Source organism: Canis lupus, chromosome 25 (assembly GCF_003254725.2).
Source record: "Canis lupus dingo isolate Sandy chromosome 25, ASM325472v2, whole genome shotgun sequence".
Classification (NCBI taxonomy): Eukaryota; Metazoa; Chordata; class Mammalia; order Carnivora; family Canidae; genus Canis; species Canis lupus.
The window spans coordinates 50915022-50932487 of NC_064267.1; the positions used below are offsets into that span (position 1 = coordinate 50915022).

The following is a 17466-nucleotide window of genomic DNA, read 5'->3' on the forward strand; positions in this document are numbered from 1 at the left end:
TTTTTGAAAATTAAAATATTTTTTAAAAAATTGGAATGGAAGAGACCGACAAAGCCCGAGTGTCCAGGAGCACTCAGGAGGAGCCCGTGATCGCGTGTGGCCCTGCTCTGCTGTGTCCTGCTGCCGGGGACCCGAGAGTGTTCTGGCGCCGACTCCACCCAGATGCCAGCCTACTGCCAACGACTGCGGGGACGCAGGCGAACATCTGGCAACGTGAGCGTGAGAAAGTGACAGCCTCCCATTCTGAAAGCGGCTTGGTGGAAATACGGGGCTTCTAGGCGTTTCATCTGTTTTGAATTTGTTTCGTTCTTTTTCAAAATTATTTACAGTGCGTGCATAAATACCTTTATCTTTTTTTTTTTTAAGATTTTATTTATTTATTCATGAGAGACACAGAGAGAGGTAGAGACACAGGCGGAGGGAGAAGCAGGCTCCCTGCAGGGATGCGGGACTCGATCCCGGGACGCCGGGGTCACACCCTGAGCCGAAGGCAGACGCCCACCCACAGAGCTCCCGGGAGGGGGGGGCCTGAACACCTTTGCCTTAACCTCTGCTGTGAAAGTGCATCCAGGGAGGCACTGCATTCATTTTCCCGGGAGAAGGCCCCGGAAGAGCAGAGCCCACTGGGTGTTGGAAAGCACCAGGGTGCGGGGGCTGGTGGCCGTCGCTGGCAGAGATGCAGGCGAGGGCGGGCACCCACAGCCCGGCCCCAGACAGAGCCCGTGGGGGGCGTGCGGCCTGGATCTGGGCCCGGGCCCAGAAGAATCTACCCATTCAGCTCCTCTGCGGCATCCACACCCAGCCCCCCTCTAGAAAGTGGCCGCCTTTAGGGGAACAGATGCCCACGAAGCCCTCAGCGACGGTCAGCCGTGGAAGGGCCGTGGGACAGGTCGGGCGTCTGCGGGGCGGGGGCCAGTCTGTGCAGCCGCCGGGGGATCTGGGCCTTTTCCCGCGAGAGCCGGCCTGTGCCCAAACTCCCTCCCCTTGTGAGGACACCAGTCCCGGACAGCGGTCACATTCGCCGGGACTAGAACATCTATTTGGGGAGGACACCATCCACCCGATGGGACCTGGAAGCCCTGGAGATGTGAGCATGGCAGGAATTTGCAGCAGTGGGTGCGGCGGCTTGGGTGCAGGCACGTGGCGGCCGCCCAGCCCCAGCGGACCCGCACGTCCCCACCCGCCCTGAGCAGCGTCCTCTTGGCCAGCCCGACCTGGCTTGGATGTGGGTCGTCTCAGAGAAGGCGGAGCTGAGTCGTCCTGGCCTGGGCATCTCGCTCAGGCTTGTGGGGCCTCACATCCCTGGAAGTCTGAGTCCTGGGGGCCCGAGGAGCATGACAGGGGCCAGAGACACTGCAGAGGAGGCCCCTGTGTCCCTGGCAGCCCTGGGCTCCCCGGTCACCGTGGCCCTGATTTTGGATGAGGACACTGGGCGCAGAAGGGGCAAGCAGCTGCTCAGGCTGCGCCCTGGGGGGCCTCTAGGTACCCACCCCCGACCCCACCACCTCCCGGGAGAGGCTGCGCCCCTGCTCTCTGCGCCCCATGCCGAGCCTGCCCACGGGCCTGTGGTGGGGGCTCCCGGGAGTCCCGAGGACGGGGTCGAGGGCTTCTCTCTCCTGAGGACCGAGAGTGGATTCCGCGGGCCCCACCCCTGCTTCCCCAGCCTCAACCCTCGGAACCCTAAGGAGAGCTCACCTGGCTCGTGCGGCGGACGGAGTGCTAGAGGTCACCGCAGGTGAATCCCTGACGTAGCTCCTGAGCCCTTCCGCAGTTTAGGGGCCGTGCCCAGACTCCGAGGAGGCCACCTCCAGGTACCCCCAGGCGTCTCCCTCCCCACCTGGAAGGGGTGCCTCAGGCTGACGGGGGGAGGGATGGGGGGCGGGCAGTGCTCCGGGGAAGGGTCTGGGGTCCTAGACATCCCTTTGCTCCCTGGCCTCGGTGGGCAAAGCATCTTGGTCCCCGGAGCTCCAGAGAGACGCGCATGGGGTGACCCAGGAGGGCCGCGCTCAGACACGCAGGCTGGGGTTAGGAGGGCGGCCGGGGTGGGGGCTGGTGCCACTGGTGCCGCGGGTCTCGCCGTGGGCCCCTCCCTGGGGCCCGAGCTCAGCGCCTCCGGAGGACCCACCGTGGGAGAAACACCCCGGGGCGCAGGGCGGGGGGAGGGGAGCCAGGCCCGCCTCCCAGGAGGACCCCGGGGCCCCAGGAAGCCCGCGAGGAAGGCCCTGAGGGGCGCCTCTCACGCCAGCACCGGTTGGGGTGCAGGAGGTCGAGGGGCCCCGGTGGGCAGGCGGGTCCTGGGGGTGGGGGCGCCCGGGCCTCGAGGCCGCCGGAGCTCCTGAGAACTCTTCCGGAGGATGTGCTGCCCGGGTTCCACAGCCCTCGTGCTGAATTTCGGTGGCGTTAAGGCTCGTGGTGACGCCGCCCGGCGGCCCGGCCACACCTGCGCCTGTGGCTCCCGGCGTGGACGGCACCCGCGCCGCCCTCTGATTCCTGCCCGGACGCTGAGCCGCCTCCCGGGTGGGGGCCTGGGCGGCCCTGGCTGCTGCTGGGCTCAGGGCAGCACCCAAGGCCGAATGTCACTGAAGAAGCCCGCTCAAGCGTGACCTAGGAACCGACTCAAATGTGTCTCGACGGCAAATCCGGTCGAGCTGGCACAGCCGCCCCGCGGGGAGGGGCGCCGGGGTTTGGGGGCCACGGAGGGCATGGGGCGTGTGGGGGGCAGGGGACCCCAGGGGGTATGGGGGCGCGGGAGGCACGGGGGGTGCGGGGGGGCGTGGGGGGCGTGGGGACTGCGGGGGGGCATGGGGACCCCGGGGGGCTCAGGGGGCGCCACTACTGTCGCATTATGAACCCAACAGCAGCCCAGAGCCCCCAGGTGGCCCCACCCCCAGGAGGCCCCGAGATGCACGGAGCCGGCACCTGGGGAGCCCCAGGGATGCTCAGTCACGGCTGCTGGAGCTGCTCCGCCCCTTGCACATGTGTGTGAGCAGCTCTGGGTCACGTTGCGTGGGCGGGGCCTAGTCCCGTGTCCCCCCCACCCCGTGCCCGCTCCCCTGCACGCGGGACTCCCCGTCGCCCTCGACGCCCCGCTGCTGCTGCCCGGCCCAGGCTCCCGGGCCTTCCCTGGGGGCAGGCATTTCACGCTGGGCCCTGTGTCCTGCACCCCAGGGTGCCGGGTGCCGCAGGGGCGCAGCTCGGCGGGGAGCAGGGGTGGTGCCGATCGGTGTGTCAGGGCCCGCGACACCCGTCACCCCCAGCTAAGCACAGGCTCTCACGACGCTCCCCGCGGGGACCTGCTCCTGCCGCCCAGGCTGACCGTCCCTCCCCAGCTGGGACCCGGCGGGCTGGGACGCTGAGCCCGGGGCCCCCACTGGCCCTTGCTGCCCGCCACCGCTCGGCAGGCTGCCCCTGGCTGCGGGCGTAGAACGGAGCGTCCTCAGGTGCCCGGCCGGAGCGGGCAGTTATCACAGCCGAGGTCGCCGCCCACCTGGAGCCCCGAGGGGACAGGGGGCACGCACCCTGCCCCCGCCCCCAGGGCCCGGCATCGGGCAAGCACGGCCGCCCTCCGGGGTGGGGCTGACACCGCCTGCACCTGGCCAGGGGGCCTTTATCTCCAGCCTGCAGACACAGAGGTCGCTCACCTGCCCGGCCGCTGGCTGTCCTCGCGGGCTTCCTGGGCTCCCAATCGCCTCGCGGCCTGAGGAAACGCCTCTCGGGATTGCAACAGTCCCCTCCCGGTGACGCCAACTCCGCGCATCTTCCTGTTTGGGAACAAGGCACACCCCCTCCTGGTTTCCCTGGGCTGCACCCACCCACCCGCCTGCCAGGACTGGGCCCGGGCTGCCCCCCCACGTGCCGTGCCCACACGCGGTGCTGTCCAACGTGGGGTCCTGCCCGGGGCGGGGCGGGCAGGCTGCAAACCGCGTGACGCATGTGGCATGAGGCTTGTGGTGGAAGGGCCGGCAGGGGACTCCACGCGGGGGAGATGACTCCCTGGACGGGAGGCTGGGCCACAGCCCCGAAGGAAGGGCCAGCAAGGCTGGACAAACGGGGACAAGCGTTCCCGGCAGAGGGAACGGTCCCTGCAAAGGCCACAGATGCACTTGTTAGCCTGGAGTGATGGGGGCTGTGCCTGGGGGGGTGCAGCCCCTTGGCTGGGAGGGAGGATGGACCCAGGGGAAGGGGTGTGGTCACCGAGGGGATGAGCCCGGCCCAGGGGGCTGTGGGCAAGGAGCGGGGGCAGCGGCTGAGCCGAGGGGAGCGGCCCCTGTCCTGGCAGACAGGACATGCCCGTGGTGGTCAGCTCGGGTGGAGCTGGCTCCACACCGTGACTCCAGAGCCCAGGGCTGCACGGATGTCCCAGACGCCACAGCGGGGCAGGACCCGAGACGGCCGGCTGCATCGGGGGGCCTCTAGCTGTGGGGGCCTCCCCGCGTTGTTCTGGGCTCCCTAGTTTCCTCTGCGTCCTCCCAGTTCTCCCACTCCCCCTTGACCTTTCCCTGGCAGCCCCTGGGGTTCTCCTCCCCGCCCCCCCCCATCTCTACGAGGCTCTCAGCTCCCTGGGCCTGTGCAGACCCCGGGACTCCCCTGGCCCACCCTCCCCCCGCCCGGTGAGGGCCCTGCTCTTCTTGCCGACACTGCACCAGATGGAGCAGCCAGGCTGGGCCTGGTCCAGAGGGAGTAGTGCTGGGGGCAGGGAGGGCCGGGGGGGGGGCAGGAGGGGGCTCCTACGCAGCCTTCCTGTGCTGGGGGGGCCCAGCCTCCCACGGCACATGTGCCCGAGGCCAGCTGGGGCCTCACCTTCCTGGGCCGCCCTGGGCTGCCTGGCTGGCGTGTGGGGCCCGGGCCCTCTGCCCGCTTCTTTGCCCATCAGACGACAGAGCACCACGTCTCCGGCAAGGCCGTGCAAGTCCCCGGGGGCCAGACCATGGCCAAGGCTCCTGGGTCCCCGCAGCCCTGGGATGCCCGACAAGCCCAGAGCCGGCACCAAGAGCTGGATGAAGGGATTTGGCTGAGCTGGGGATCCAATCGTCACCGGGGAGGGGCACGTGCCAGGCCCCAGGGGACGGTCCTGCGTCCTCCATCACCGTGAAGCCTCCTGCAGGAAGCCCTGAGGTTCCCCTGGTCACTAAGGCCCGCGGTGCCAGAGCCCCGAGCACAGAGCGGGAGGACGCACTCGCCCCAACCAGGCCCCCTTGGGAGCGACGAGCAGTATTGGTGCTGCTCAGGGAACGGCCAGCGGGCGCCCCCTCCCCCGGTTCCTGGCAGCAGAGGCTTTTCTGACTCCCTGGGACACTAGTGGCTCCGCTGCACAGGTGTCTCCGCGTGCAGGTGTCCTTGTAGCACAGGTGTGTCCGCTGTACAGGTGTCTCCACTTCGCAGGTGTCCCCACAGCACAGGTGTCCCTGCCTCAGCTGGCCCTGGCCCCTCTTCCTGCTTCTTGACTTACATTTATTCTACCCACTCAGCGGGCAGAGAAGGCTCCGCAGGCAAACATGGCCTTGGTTACACGAGAGAACACCAAACCTCAGGGCCCTTGGGAACGAGAGGCACAGGGAAGGACCAGGAGGGACATGTCCTCCGTGTGAGCGTGCGCATGCACACTCATGCGTCTACACACATGGGGCAGACGTGTCTCCTAAATTGAGCCTTTCCCTTAGCTCAGCAGACTGTGGCCCCTAAGCCGAATCGGGCCCACCGCTTATTTTTACAAATAAAGTTTTATTGGCACCCAGCAACCCCACCACAGCCGCTCTTGCACCATCACAGCAGGCCTGAAGCCTCCATACAGCCTGTAGGGCCTGCCAAGCCGGAAATATTTGCTCTCTGATCCTTTAAGAAAAACTTTGAGCCCCCCTGAGCCCCGCAGGACCCCCTTGGCTGGGGCCGGGCACCTGACAGCCTAGAGGAGCCGGGAGGAGCTCGAGGGCAGAGGACAACTTGCCAAGCTCTGTTTTTCATTCACTGGACTCTGGAGGCTCCTCCCCGCAGCAAGGGTTCAACACCCCGGCTGTCAGGCCCTGACGTCCGTCCGGGAGAAGCGTCAATAAAGGGTCAGGTACCGGCGGCAAACAATGCAAGGCAGAGGGCGTAGCGGGAGCCCATCGACCGCCTTGCCTTTGGACGCCCCACAAGGCCCTCTGGGAAATGTTCCGAGCGCTGGCCAGGGCCAGTGTGGCCCTGGGGCCACAGGCGGCAGGTTGGGTGCGGACCATGGCCTCCCAGCAGCTGCTGGTGGCCCCCCCGAAGGCCCTGCTCAAGCCCCTGTCCATCCCGAACCGGCTTCTGCTGGGGCCCGGCCCTTCCAACCTGGCCCCGCGCATCCTGGCGGCCGGAGGGCTGCAGATGATCGGGCACATGCACAAGGAGATGTTCCAGGTAGGACGTCCAGGGGGGCGCAGCGGGCGCCCCGGCCTCCTCCGTGGGCGAGGGCAAGGGGCACACGGCTGACCTGCACGCCCCTGCCCGCAGATCATGGATGAGATCAAGGAAGGCATCCAGTACGTGTTCCAGACCAAGAACCCCCTGACCCTGGCCGTCAGCGGCTCGGGACACTGCGCCCTGGAGGCCGCCCTGTTCAACCTCCTGGAGCCGGGCGACTCCTTCCTGGTCGGGGCCAACGGCATCTGGGGGCAGCGGGCCGCGGACATCGGGGAGCGCATCGGTACCGGATGGGCCGGGGGTGGGCTGCGGGCTCCTGACCTTCCCCGAGCCTCCTGGGCTGACCCGTCCGCGCTCCCCGCGAGGGCTCTCCCCCGCCTCGTGCCTCCACCTCCCCGCCAGGCTGGCTGCTGGCTTCTCCAAGTGGGCATTGGGGTGCTCGAGAGACCCCCGTACCTTCCAGGCTCCCAGCGTGCAAGGACAGGCGTCCCCGGAGCACGTGGGGAGGCAGCGCCGCGGGGAGCCCCAGCTCCCGGCACAAACCCGACAGGCCCCGCGGCTCTCCTGGGCTGAGGCGTTGCCCCTGCTCTGGGACAGGACAGGGTTTCAGAGGCCGAAAGCCCCTCCCAGCATCGCAGAGTGCAGGGGCGCAGAGGAGGTCGGCACCTCCGGAGGAAAGCTTTTGAGGAGCAGGAGCGTGCAGGGGTTTAATGATTGACCTCGGCCTTTGGCAACAGCCCGCAGCTCCTGCACCGTCAGCTCCACACATGGCCGCACTCTGTCCTGGTTAATGGACAGCCCCCAGGGGCCTAAGGGGTCCCCCCCCTCACCTGGTCCCCTCGAGTCCACACACTGGTTTGCAGAGGGAGGCGTCCTGGGGCACAGGTGGGGCCCGGGTGACCTCAGGCTCCCGCCCTCCAGAGGCTCTGCCCCAGCCTGCACCTGGCCTTGGGCTCCCCCCGGGGCTCGAGTGGTCCTGGGGCTCCTCCCTCCTCCAGAAGGCAGGGGGCCGCGGGGGGTGCACGGGGGTCCCAGAGGGGGCGGCCCAGGGCCTGCGTCCTGAGCCCCCACTCACCTGTTCTCCTCCACTCGGCCACCGAACGGTGCTCGACGGCACAGTCCACCTGGCTGTGTGCAAAGGCTGGCTGGCTTCGCGGGTGGGGGGCCTGGCTGGGCTCCGGGAGGCTAGGCCGGGGCAGGGGTGGTGCAGCTGAGCCTGAGCACTCTCCCCCCTGCACCCCGGAAACCTCGGCTCACAGACAGCAGCCTCGCTGAGCACCCCTCACCTTCCTCTCCTCTCCGGCTTCGGGCCAGGGTGGGGGGGAACCCGCCCCCACAGGCTCCCACAGGCTCCCACAGGCTCCCACAGGCTCCCACAGGCTCACCACTCTGTGCCCCTCCCTAGGAGCCCGGGTGCACTCGATGGTCAAGGACCCTGGAGACTACTACACGCTGCAGGACGTGGAAGAGGTGGGGGGCTCGTCCGTCCTGGGGAGGGACCAGCAGACGGGGGCTGGTCGCTGGCCCTCAGCCCCTCCCAGCACCAGGTGACGGGGCGCAGGGGACATCCCAGACCTGGGAGCCGGTGGAAAGCCTGATAGGGAGGGTTCTGTGTGGCAGGGAAACTGAGTCAGCAGCCCAGTCGCGTGGGGGATGTGGGGGGTGGGACATGCCGAGGCCAGTCCCTCCCCGTCAGGAAAGGTGCGCCCCAGGCAGCCTGGACCCTGTGCCAACCGGGCAAGGTCCCCGGAAGGGAGCCCCCGCCCCAGGCCAGGTGCCGGCCCAGCGCTCCTGGGACGGGGACCAGGCACGTCCAGCTGCCACCCCCGGGTCTGTCTGCCGCGCGGGGGGCGGGGGTGTGGGGGCGGAGCTGGCCCTGCCCAGGGCCCACGCGCTGCCACCGCCCGCAGCCGTCCCGTCTGTGCCCCCCTCTGTCCCCTCAGGGCCTGGCCCAGCACAAGCCGGCGCTGCTGTTCCTGACGCAGGGGGAGTCATCGTGCGGCGTGCTGCAGCCCCTGGACGGCTACGGGGACCTCTGCCACAGGTGAGGACAGCCCCCTCCCCCGGCCTCTGGCCTCCCGCCGCGTCACTCAGCGCCGGGCACTGTCCCCGGGCGTCGTCTGCTAGACCGAGCCTGGGCTGCGACCCCCGGGCCGTCCCCCTCCCCTCTGTGCCCACCGTGGGATATGCTTTATGCCTGTGAAAAGAATTTTTTTTAGGTAATCTCTGTGCCCAGCGTGGGGCTCAAACCCACAGCCCTGCCATCCTGCCATCGAGTCCCACACTCCACCTACTGAACCAGCCAGGTGGCCCCAGGCCATTTTTTTTTTTTTTTCTAAATTTCTAAGAAAATGTGGAGATGGAGGAGAGTCAGAGCTCCGGACCGGGGCTGGACTCTGTGCCCCTGGGCTCTGCCTGCACGGTCGGCACACCGGGCCCTCACACGCCCCAAGGTCCCCGCGTTGACACCTGCTCCGCCCCCGCGCAGCCGCTTCCCACACGGAGCTGGGTCTGGGGTCCGGGGGTGGGGTGGTCCGGGAGGAGCCTCCCAGGCTTCCGCGCTGGCCTTCTGGAAGTTCCCAGGGGCCCCCGGGAGCCCAGAGTCAGACGCCTCCCTGCTCCCCTCCACTGCCCTGCACCCCCAGGTACAAGTGCCTGCTCCTGGTGGACACCGTGGCAGCCCTGGGCGGGGTCCCCATCTACATGGACCAGCAAGGTAAGGCCCGGCCCCGTCACCCCGGCCACTGCGGCCCTGGAGGGAAAGGCTCCGTCGGCAGCGCCCGCAAGCCCGCCATCGGCCCACTGTGGGCTCCGGGCGGGACGGGACCCACCAGCTAATCGACACCCAGCCTCTGTGGGGGCCGTCAGCCCCCGATGTGGGCGGCAGGCAGGAGGGAGAAGCTCCTCCAGCACCTGGAGAGGCGCGGGCCCCCAGGAGTGGGCGGGGGACGTGCCAGGCTGGGCCACAGTGTCCCCGTCGGCCGGTCACACGCCGTGAGTCCTGTGTGCAGGGTTGGCCCCGTGGGCTCAGCATCTCCCCGCAGCGGGAAGTCCGAATCCCCAGCTGCTCAGCAGGGCGCTCCCCAGAACCCGCTCCACCCGGGAGCTCCGTGCAGGGCCCACCATGAAGGGACAGGCTTGGGGGGGGGGCCCTGGGGACGCATTGCCGGGTGGCGAGGCCGTCCCCAGGATGCCCACACCGCGCCCCCGGGCGACGAGGCTCCGGCCCACCTCCCGGGAGACAGTGCAGCCCGGAGAAGCCGACGTGGGGCCCAGGGCGCCCTTCGCACCTTTGCGCTCTGTATCGGAGTCCGTAGACCCCAACGTAAGGTCGGGGAGCGTCGGCCACGTGCGTGGAGGCGCCCGGCCAGCAGGGTCCCGACTACGTGACCAGCCACGGTTCGCCTCTCTCCTGGCGGTGGCCCCTCGGTTCTCGCCGGGCTCGCGCTCTCAGGAGTTAGGCCTACAGAGCGTTCCGGGCCGGGTGACCTCGGGTGCACATTCGGTGGCCGCCACGGGCCCGCGCAACCCTCACACCACGTGCGGGGTTTCTCCGCACCAAGCAGACCGCACGTGGGGGGCCTGTGGCTTAACCCAATCCCCCCGAGATGGCATCAGGTCGCGTAGGTAGAGCGTTGAATCCAACAGGAGCGTCCACCCTGCTTCGGACAGCTCTCTGCTTTGGACCTGCCGGTTGGGCACCCCCGCCCCACGGTCCCACCCGCGGGGAGCGGCCCCCAGGAGCACACGCCCCGCCTCTCCACAGGCATTGACGTCTTGTACTCGGGCTCCCAGAAGGTCCTGAACTCGCCTCCAGGGACGTCCCTCATCTCCTTCAGTGACAAGGCCAAGTGAGTGACCCCGGGGCCCCCGCCTGGGGCTGGATGAGCAGTGAGGCCGGGTGGCCCCCGAGGAGGGAAGGGCAAGGGACCGAGGGCTCCTTGGGCGGTGCTCAGGCACCGGACTGCTCATGGCCCACCCGGGACACCCCGGACAGGTGCGCCGGAGCTCCGAGGCCACAGGCCGGTGGCAGCCAGGGCGCCGTGAGGGTCGGGGGTGTGAGGCCAGCTCCATGAGGCTCCTCCCGGAGCCCGGGCTTGGGGTGGGGATGCAGGGCCTGGCATTAGGGAAGCTTCCCAGCCTCAAGCGAGGACGGGGTCCAGTGCCCGTCCCCCAGGCCTCCACCCCCGGCTCAGCGTCCTGGAGCCGATGCACAAGCCGCTCCAGGGGGTGGACGTGGGCCAGCTCTGTCCGGCAGCCCCCGGGGGCCCCCACGTCCCTGGCGTCCAGACCCCACGCCGGGCCAGGCTGGGATGGGGCACGGGCCCCAGCAGATGACTGCCGTCAGCTGCCCTTGGCCGTTCACCGGCTCAGAGACAGTCCTCGAGGGGTCAGGGCTTGTGGGGGGCGTGGTGGGAGGGGCTGTGCTGAGCCCGAGCCGAGCTCGCGTGGGCAGCGGCCCCGTCTGTTCGCAGCCGTCTGCAGAGCAGGTGTACGGAGCTCCAGGACGGCTGCGTTCCCCGCGGCCTGAGAGCAGACGGGCCCCCGGGGCGCAGGGCCGGGGTCCCGGGGGCCTCACCCCTCCTCGCCGGCTCACTTCCGCGGAACAGGCAGCCTCCCGAGCCTGCCCCAGGCGCTCCAGCCGGACAGACGGCGGCGCTCAGGCTGCTCCTTCCCTCGCAGGAGTAAGATCTACGCTCGGAAGACGAAGCCCGTCTCCTTCTACCTGGACATGAAGTGGCTGGCCAACATCTGGGGCTGCGACGACCAGCCCAGGGTGTGAGGAGCGCGGGGCTGGGGCCGGGCCGCGGCTGGTGGGGGCCTGGGATGGCTGCCCCCCACTTCCAGGCTGCAGTCCAAGCCCGGAGCCCGGCCAGAGCCCGAGGACTCAGCGGCGTCGGCCAGCGATGTCCCCACTCGGTTCCCCACGCCCCCCGGGGCCCTCCCCAGCAGCACAGCCCCATCACCCTCCCCGGCCCTGTCCTCTCGGGGGGACCCGGCCCTGCCACATGTTCCCCCTGCGGAGTCTCAGTTTACCCGCCCCCCAAAGAGAGGGGCTGAGCAGGGGCTCCTTAGAGGGGGGGGTGGTTCAGCTTCAGGCCAAGGCCCCTTACGGCGCACGCGGGGCCGGGGGCTCCAGGAGGTGCGCTCTCCTGGGCGGGCCCCGTGGCCTCTCGGGGCTGCTGGGGCGAACCGAGGCCGGGTGGGGGGCTGCCGCGCTGGACCGAGCTGCTCCTCTCGCCCCGAATCTGATTCCCCAACTGGACAGCGGCGCCCGGCAGTGGGCTGGACCCGTTGCCAGAGAGCCCGGCCCCCCCCCCGCCCGGTGACGCTGCCCCCCGCCCCGCCTTCCAGGTATCATCACACCACCCCGGTCATCAGCCTGTACAGCCTGAGGGAGAGCCTGGCCCTCATAGCGGAACAGGTGAGCACGGGCAGGAGCAGCGGGCAGCAGGGCCTGGCAGGTGCAGGACCCCGGGGCGGGCGCCACGAGCTCCCGGGAGCCCCTGGGCGGGGGCTGGTGGCCTCTGGGGCCCCTGCTCCTGACTCCCTGCAGCCCCTCAGGGGACTCTCAGGGCTGCTTGGGGGGCCGGGCGGGCCTGGGCTGCGGACCAGAAGCGCTGAGGGTACGTGCGGCAGAGCCAAGTGCAGCGGGGTGGGGCCGAGAGGGGGCGGCCCACGGAGCAGGTCCTGGGAAGACGGGTCCCTGTGTCGCTCCGAAGCCCCCTCCTCTCCCGTGGCCACCTCCCCACCTGCAGGGAGATGCTCCCACCTGCCCATCACCAGAGGCCACGGGCCCCATCTGCCGCCTGGGTCCCCACCGGCCCCCTCAGACCTAGACTATTTCCACTGCCCTGAGGCGGCTCGAGGTCCGGTCGCTGGGGGCTCAGGGGCTCCCAGGGGCGTCAGAGGCCAGGCCGGGAGGGGAGCCCAGGGGCGCTCTGTGGTCTCAAGCTGCCCCCCCAGCAAGAGAACCAGCTTCCCCCCCCCACCACGGAGGGAGGCACCCCACCCCGCCTCCCCCCTCCCGCCCTCCCCGGCCCGCCCACTGGTGCCCTCTGCCCACCCAGGGTCTGGAGAACAGCTGGCGGCAGCACCGGGAGGCCACGGCATATCTGCATGAGCGCCTGCAGGGGCTGGGTCTGCAGCTCTTCGTGAAGGATCCCGTAAGGAGGGCAGCAGGGTGGAGGGCGGGGAGGCAGAGGGCAGGGGTGGGGGACGGGGGCAGGGGGCAAGGGGCGGGGGACAGGGCGTGGAGGGCGGGGAGCAGGGGGCGGGGGCCAGAAGTCAGGGGGTGGAGGATGAAGGCAAGGGGCGGGGAGGGGGTGGGGGGACAGAGGGCAGGGGTAGGGGACAGGGCATGGAGGGTGGGGAGCAGGGGTGAAGGAGACGGGGTGGGGGAGGAGGGCAAGGGGCGGGGGAGGGGGCGGGGACCAGAGAGGACAGGGGCAGGACGCAGGGCGGGGGCAGGGGCAGGGAGAGCACGTGGGGCAGGGGGAGCCGCTGCGCAGCCCCCTCTGAACGGACCCAGTCCTGTGGTCGCCGGGCGGTCACTGTCACGGTCACAGCTCCCGCCTGGAGTCTTTCCGGGTGATCTCTGAGCCCAGGATGCCCGTCGGCCTCCAGGGCCTGCAGTCCAGGGGTGGGGGGCGGAGGCTCCCCTGTTTCCCTGAGCCTGGGGGCTGTGACTGGCCCGAGGGGACAGACGCACGGGCGCGGGGAGCTGGTGGCTGCACTCCCCGGGCCCCTTCTAGTGCTGGCCCCGAGCCGTCGCGTGTCCCGCAGGCCGCCCGGCTGCCCACCGTCACCACCGTGGCCGCGCCCGCCGGCTACGACTGGAGAGACATTGTCAACTACGTCATGGACCACTTCGACATCGAGATCACGGGCGGCCTTGGGCCCTCCGTGGGGAAGGTGAGGGGACGCGGCGCCCTGAGGCCGGGCCGGGCGCCGGCCACAGCCACCGGGAAGCTCCTCCCACCCGCCCGGGTCTGGGGGGCTCCCTGGGGGTGGGGGCGGGGGCGCGTCCAGGGCCGGGTTGACCCCCCGCCTCCGCAGGTGCTTCGGATCGGCCTGCTGGGCTGTAACGCCACCCGAGAGAACGTGGACCGCGTGACCCACGCCCTGCAGGAGGCCCTGCGGCACTGCCCCCGGCACAAGCTGTGACCTGGCCGCCTGCTGCTCCCCGACCTGGAGGGGCCGGGAGCAAAGGACCCTGCCAGCGGGGGGCGGGGGGGCAGGACAGCCGCTGCCCCGGGCGGGCCAGGCTAGCGGGAGGGCGGGACGGCCGCAGCACCTCCTGGAAATGGACCCTGTGGGCTCAGGACCCACGCGAGCCGCAGCCCCGCACGGCCCCCCTGCCGCGAATCCTCAATAAAGATTCCTCGGTCACCCGTCCTCCTTGTGCGTGGGGGGGCGCCCCTGCCCCCTGGCGGCACCTTTGTCGGGGGTTGCTCTGGGCCGACCCGTGCCTGGGCCTCCCCGGGGCTGCAGGCCGGGTGTGTGGGGCCCGGTCGCTGACCCCGGCCTGCAAGGAGCAGCCTCACACGCCTGCGGGGCCCCCTCGTGACTTGAGTCGCAGACACGCAGGCGCCAACGTGCCCACGGCGCACCGCCCGGACTGCGGCCCGGGAGCTCGCGGCCACACACAGGCGCACAGGCCGGCGCAGCGCCGGAGGTCTGGGGGCCCCAGGTGTCCGACGAGGGCCCCCCTGGGCGCCGGGCCCTCCTGCTTCTCAGCTTGGCCCCCTCGGACCCGCCGTCCCCTGGGCGCCCCCCCACTTGGGCTTTCTGCCCATGCCAGGCTCCCCCTGCTTGTCGCCTGTGGGGCTCTCACATCGGATCCCTCGACCACAGCGCAGCCGCCAGGTCCTCACGGGTCCTAAGGGCCCACGACGCCCAGGGGGACACAGCGGCCCAGCGCGGCCCGAGTCCTCGTGCGGGGCCAGCGTCACCCCCCCGTGTCGGCCAGGGCTCCGTGCTCTCCGACGCCCACCCGTCCCCCGCCTGTGCTCTCGGCCACGGGGGAGAGGCCCCGGGTCCAGGAGGGGACGGGCCGAGGGAGGCTCTTCCTGAGAGCAGCGCCGTCCCGGCTGGCGTCCCCGGAGCAGACTCGGCGACCGGAGCCCAAGTGCAGGTGCCCTGGGGCCGGTCCCTTGTGTCCGATCCGGTCCCCGCAGGCCGGTCTTGCAGGTGCTCGTGGGCCTTGCGGAGGGGTCGCACATGGGCACGTTCCCGAGTGGTCGCTGCTCTCGCGGGGCACTGGGACACGCCAGCCGGGCCGCCGTCCTGGCATCCGTTCGTCACCTCCGGGGTATTTGCAAGTGGGGGCTGTGATGAGGGTTGCGACGGCTGCTCGGGGAGGCCCCCGCCAGGGGAGGCGTGGGGTGGTGGGGACCGCGAAGCGCCTGTAACCCCCACACCCTCGCCAGACGCGCGAGCCCGTCGGCCCCATCCACACCCGCACCCAGGGGTCTTCTCTTCCGGTGGGCGTGGAATCGTCCCCGACTCGGCTTTACCTTCCGCTTCCCCGATGGCGAATCCTACAGAGCCTCCTCGGGTGCCCGCGGCTTTCGGGACTTGTCGGCTCCCGTGTCTTGCTCCTCTTGTGTGATTTTCATGTTTTTATTGTGAATTTACGGCCGTTACTTCACATTCCGGGGACTGCGGGTGAGCGACGGCCTCTCCCCTGCTCCCGGGTCCCCTCTTCATCTCCGCCATCCCGGTTTCCAAAGAGCGGTTCCCTTCCCTTCGCGAGCTCCGATCCACCCACGTGTCTGCTCTCGTGATCTGCGCCGTCGGTCACCTCTCAGGACACCTTCGATGACGATGACGTCCGGGTCCTGAGGGTATCTCCCTGCGTCTTCGTCTGGGGCCTCCACGGAGTCGGCTGTTGCGTTGGGGTCCGGGGTGTGCGCTGCGTGCGTCTTGCGCGTGGGGTGCAGGAGGAGCCAGGTTCGCGCTCATCCCCAGGGTCCCAGTTTGTGAAGCAGACGTGCCCGTGCCCCCCGCCCTCCCTTTGTAAAGACTGTTTTTCCTACCCTGGGTCCCTCGAGTTCCCATGTTAAGTTTAGAATCACCTTTTCTATCTCTTTAGAAATTTGATAGGAATTGCAGCAAATCTAAGCATCAAGGTTAATGGAAATCGTCAAAATGCAACTTCCTCCTCCTGAGCGTGGCCTGGGGAATTTTAAACCCTATCCAGCGGTGTTTCCAGTGCGGAGGACGTCCGTACCTCTCGTTACCTATTTCCTGAGTGGTTTTTTTTTTTTTTTTTGCACTTTTGACGCTCCTGTAAATGGTATTTTAAAATCTTTATTTCCAATAGTTCATTCTTAACGTGTATACAAGGACACCTGACATTCCCCCGATAACCCGTCCTCCAACCTCGCCAAATTCACAAAGTTCAGTAGTTTCTTGGCGGATTCCTTCACGATTTTCTGTTAGGAGAGCAATTGGTCTATGAACATGACAGTCTTGCTTCCTTTGCAATATTCATGCCTTTTACTTGTTTTTCCTGCCTCGCCGCACAGGTGAGACCTACCCCCGCCCCCCGCCCCATAACACTTGGCTCGTGTAGCCCTCTAGGGTCTCGTGCCAGGGGCTCGTTCTCCACCGGGGCCCAGACTGACGACAGACGCTGCGCTCGGAACGGAGGGTGGTTCTCCGCTCCAGAGGGCCCAGGCTTGCCCCAGAGCTGCAGCTTGCAGGCCACGGTTCCCAGGGATGCCCTGCAGCGCCCCGTTCCCCCGGGGGCACCCTTGCATGAACCTGCCGCGCTCTGGCCGCACTCCGAACTGACAGCCTCTGAGGCCCCGACAGGCGGACACGCCAAGCGAGGTGCACGCCATCTGCAAATCCAAGGAGGTCCGGCCAGCACTGCCCGGCTCATCACGGCCGGGGCGGCAAGGGGTAAACGCTTCGGCTGTTCCTTAGAAGCCATGTCTCGGCTTGGCGTGCCCAGGCCACCGAGCCTCTCGAAACTTCAGCTGTGACACAGACCCTGAGACTAGCGTTCATCGCCCACCCTCCGGGATAAAACCGTCTTATGAGGCATCCGAAGCGCTGGCCGGTCAACGCTCCTCAGGTCTTATTAGCATGATGTGGTTGGTATCGTGAGCGAGATGCTGTACGGGACCAGGCCAGGTGACGAGGGTCCAGGAGGCCTATGTCGTGACACTGAGCAGGGGGGGTCAACCCCCGCCTGGGGCAACCTTGAGCGGACATTGAGGCCTCTTCCAGGCGAACTCGAGTCGTTTGTAACGTCCTCTCCAGCGGGGCTTGGAAGGGAGCCGTGCGCGGTCAGCTGCCACGCAGGGCCTTCCGCCGTGCTGCCCTGGTTCTGAGTCTGTAGCTCCCAGCGGAGCCGCTTGGCTCATCATGGTGTCATTCACCATGATGCAGGTGATTTTAGACATTTCACATTTATTTTGTTTATTTTTTTAAAGATTTATTTATTTACTTATTTATGATAGACATAGAGAGAGAGAGGCAGAGACACAGGAGGAGGGAGAAGGCTCCATGCCGGGAGCCCGACACGGGGCTCGATCCTGGGTCTCCAGGATCACGCCCTGGGCCAAAGGCAGGTGCTAAACCGCTGAACCACCCAGGGATCCCCACATTTATTTTATTTTTTAAAGACTTTCCTTTGGGGGACAATTTCAGATACATGACAAAATGGAGAGGAGGGTATAGCGGTTTCCCATAACCTGCTGCCCCTCGTTACACAGGCACCGACACCCCTCACCCGACGGTACGTGGGTTATTACGGATGAACCCACACAGACACTTCATCACCATCATCGCCCAAAGCCCGTCGTGCACATTACGGCTCACTCTCGGTGGTGTCCCCTCTACGGGTCTGGACAGGTGTGCAATGACTTGGACCCGTCCATATGGTATCATACGGAGATTTTCACCGCCCTGAAATCCTCCGTGCTTCACCTCTTCATCCCTCCCACCCCCTCCTCCCTGCTCACCCATGGCAACCGCTGATCTTTTCACTGTCTCCGTGGTGTTGCCTTTTCCAGAATGTCAGACTTGGAATCCTACAGGATGCAGCCTCTCAAAACGACTTCTTTCACT

General features: G+C 68.1%; 1 protein-coding gene and 1 long non-coding RNA gene across 2 annotated transcripts; one reads left to right on the forward strand and one right to left on the reverse strand.

Moving 5' to 3' along the window:
- Positions 1-3988, reverse strand: LOC112670026 (uncharacterized). The gene is made up of 3 exons (XR_003142734.3): positions 3642-3988; positions 1696-2604; positions 1-1428 (listed from the first exon to the last, which is right to left on the reverse strand). It is a non-coding gene; the product is annotated as an uncharacterized LOC112670026 (long non-coding RNA).
- Positions 3989-6006: 2018 nt separating this feature from the next.
- Positions 6007-13773, forward strand: AGXT (alanine--glyoxylate and serine--pyruvate aminotransferase). The gene is made up of 11 exons (XM_025463719.3): positions 6007-6378; positions 6472-6664; positions 7787-7851; positions 8325-8425; positions 9027-9097; positions 10148-10232; positions 11065-11160; positions 11737-11806; positions 12453-12548; positions 13168-13296; positions 13441-13773. The coding sequence occupies exons 1-11, from the start codon at positions 6148-6150 to the stop codon at positions 13546-13548; spliced, it is 1245 nt and encodes a 414-aa protein (XP_025319504.1). The 5' UTR covers positions 6007-6147; the 3' UTR covers positions 13549-13773.
- Positions 13774-17466: the final 3693 nt, after the last annotated feature.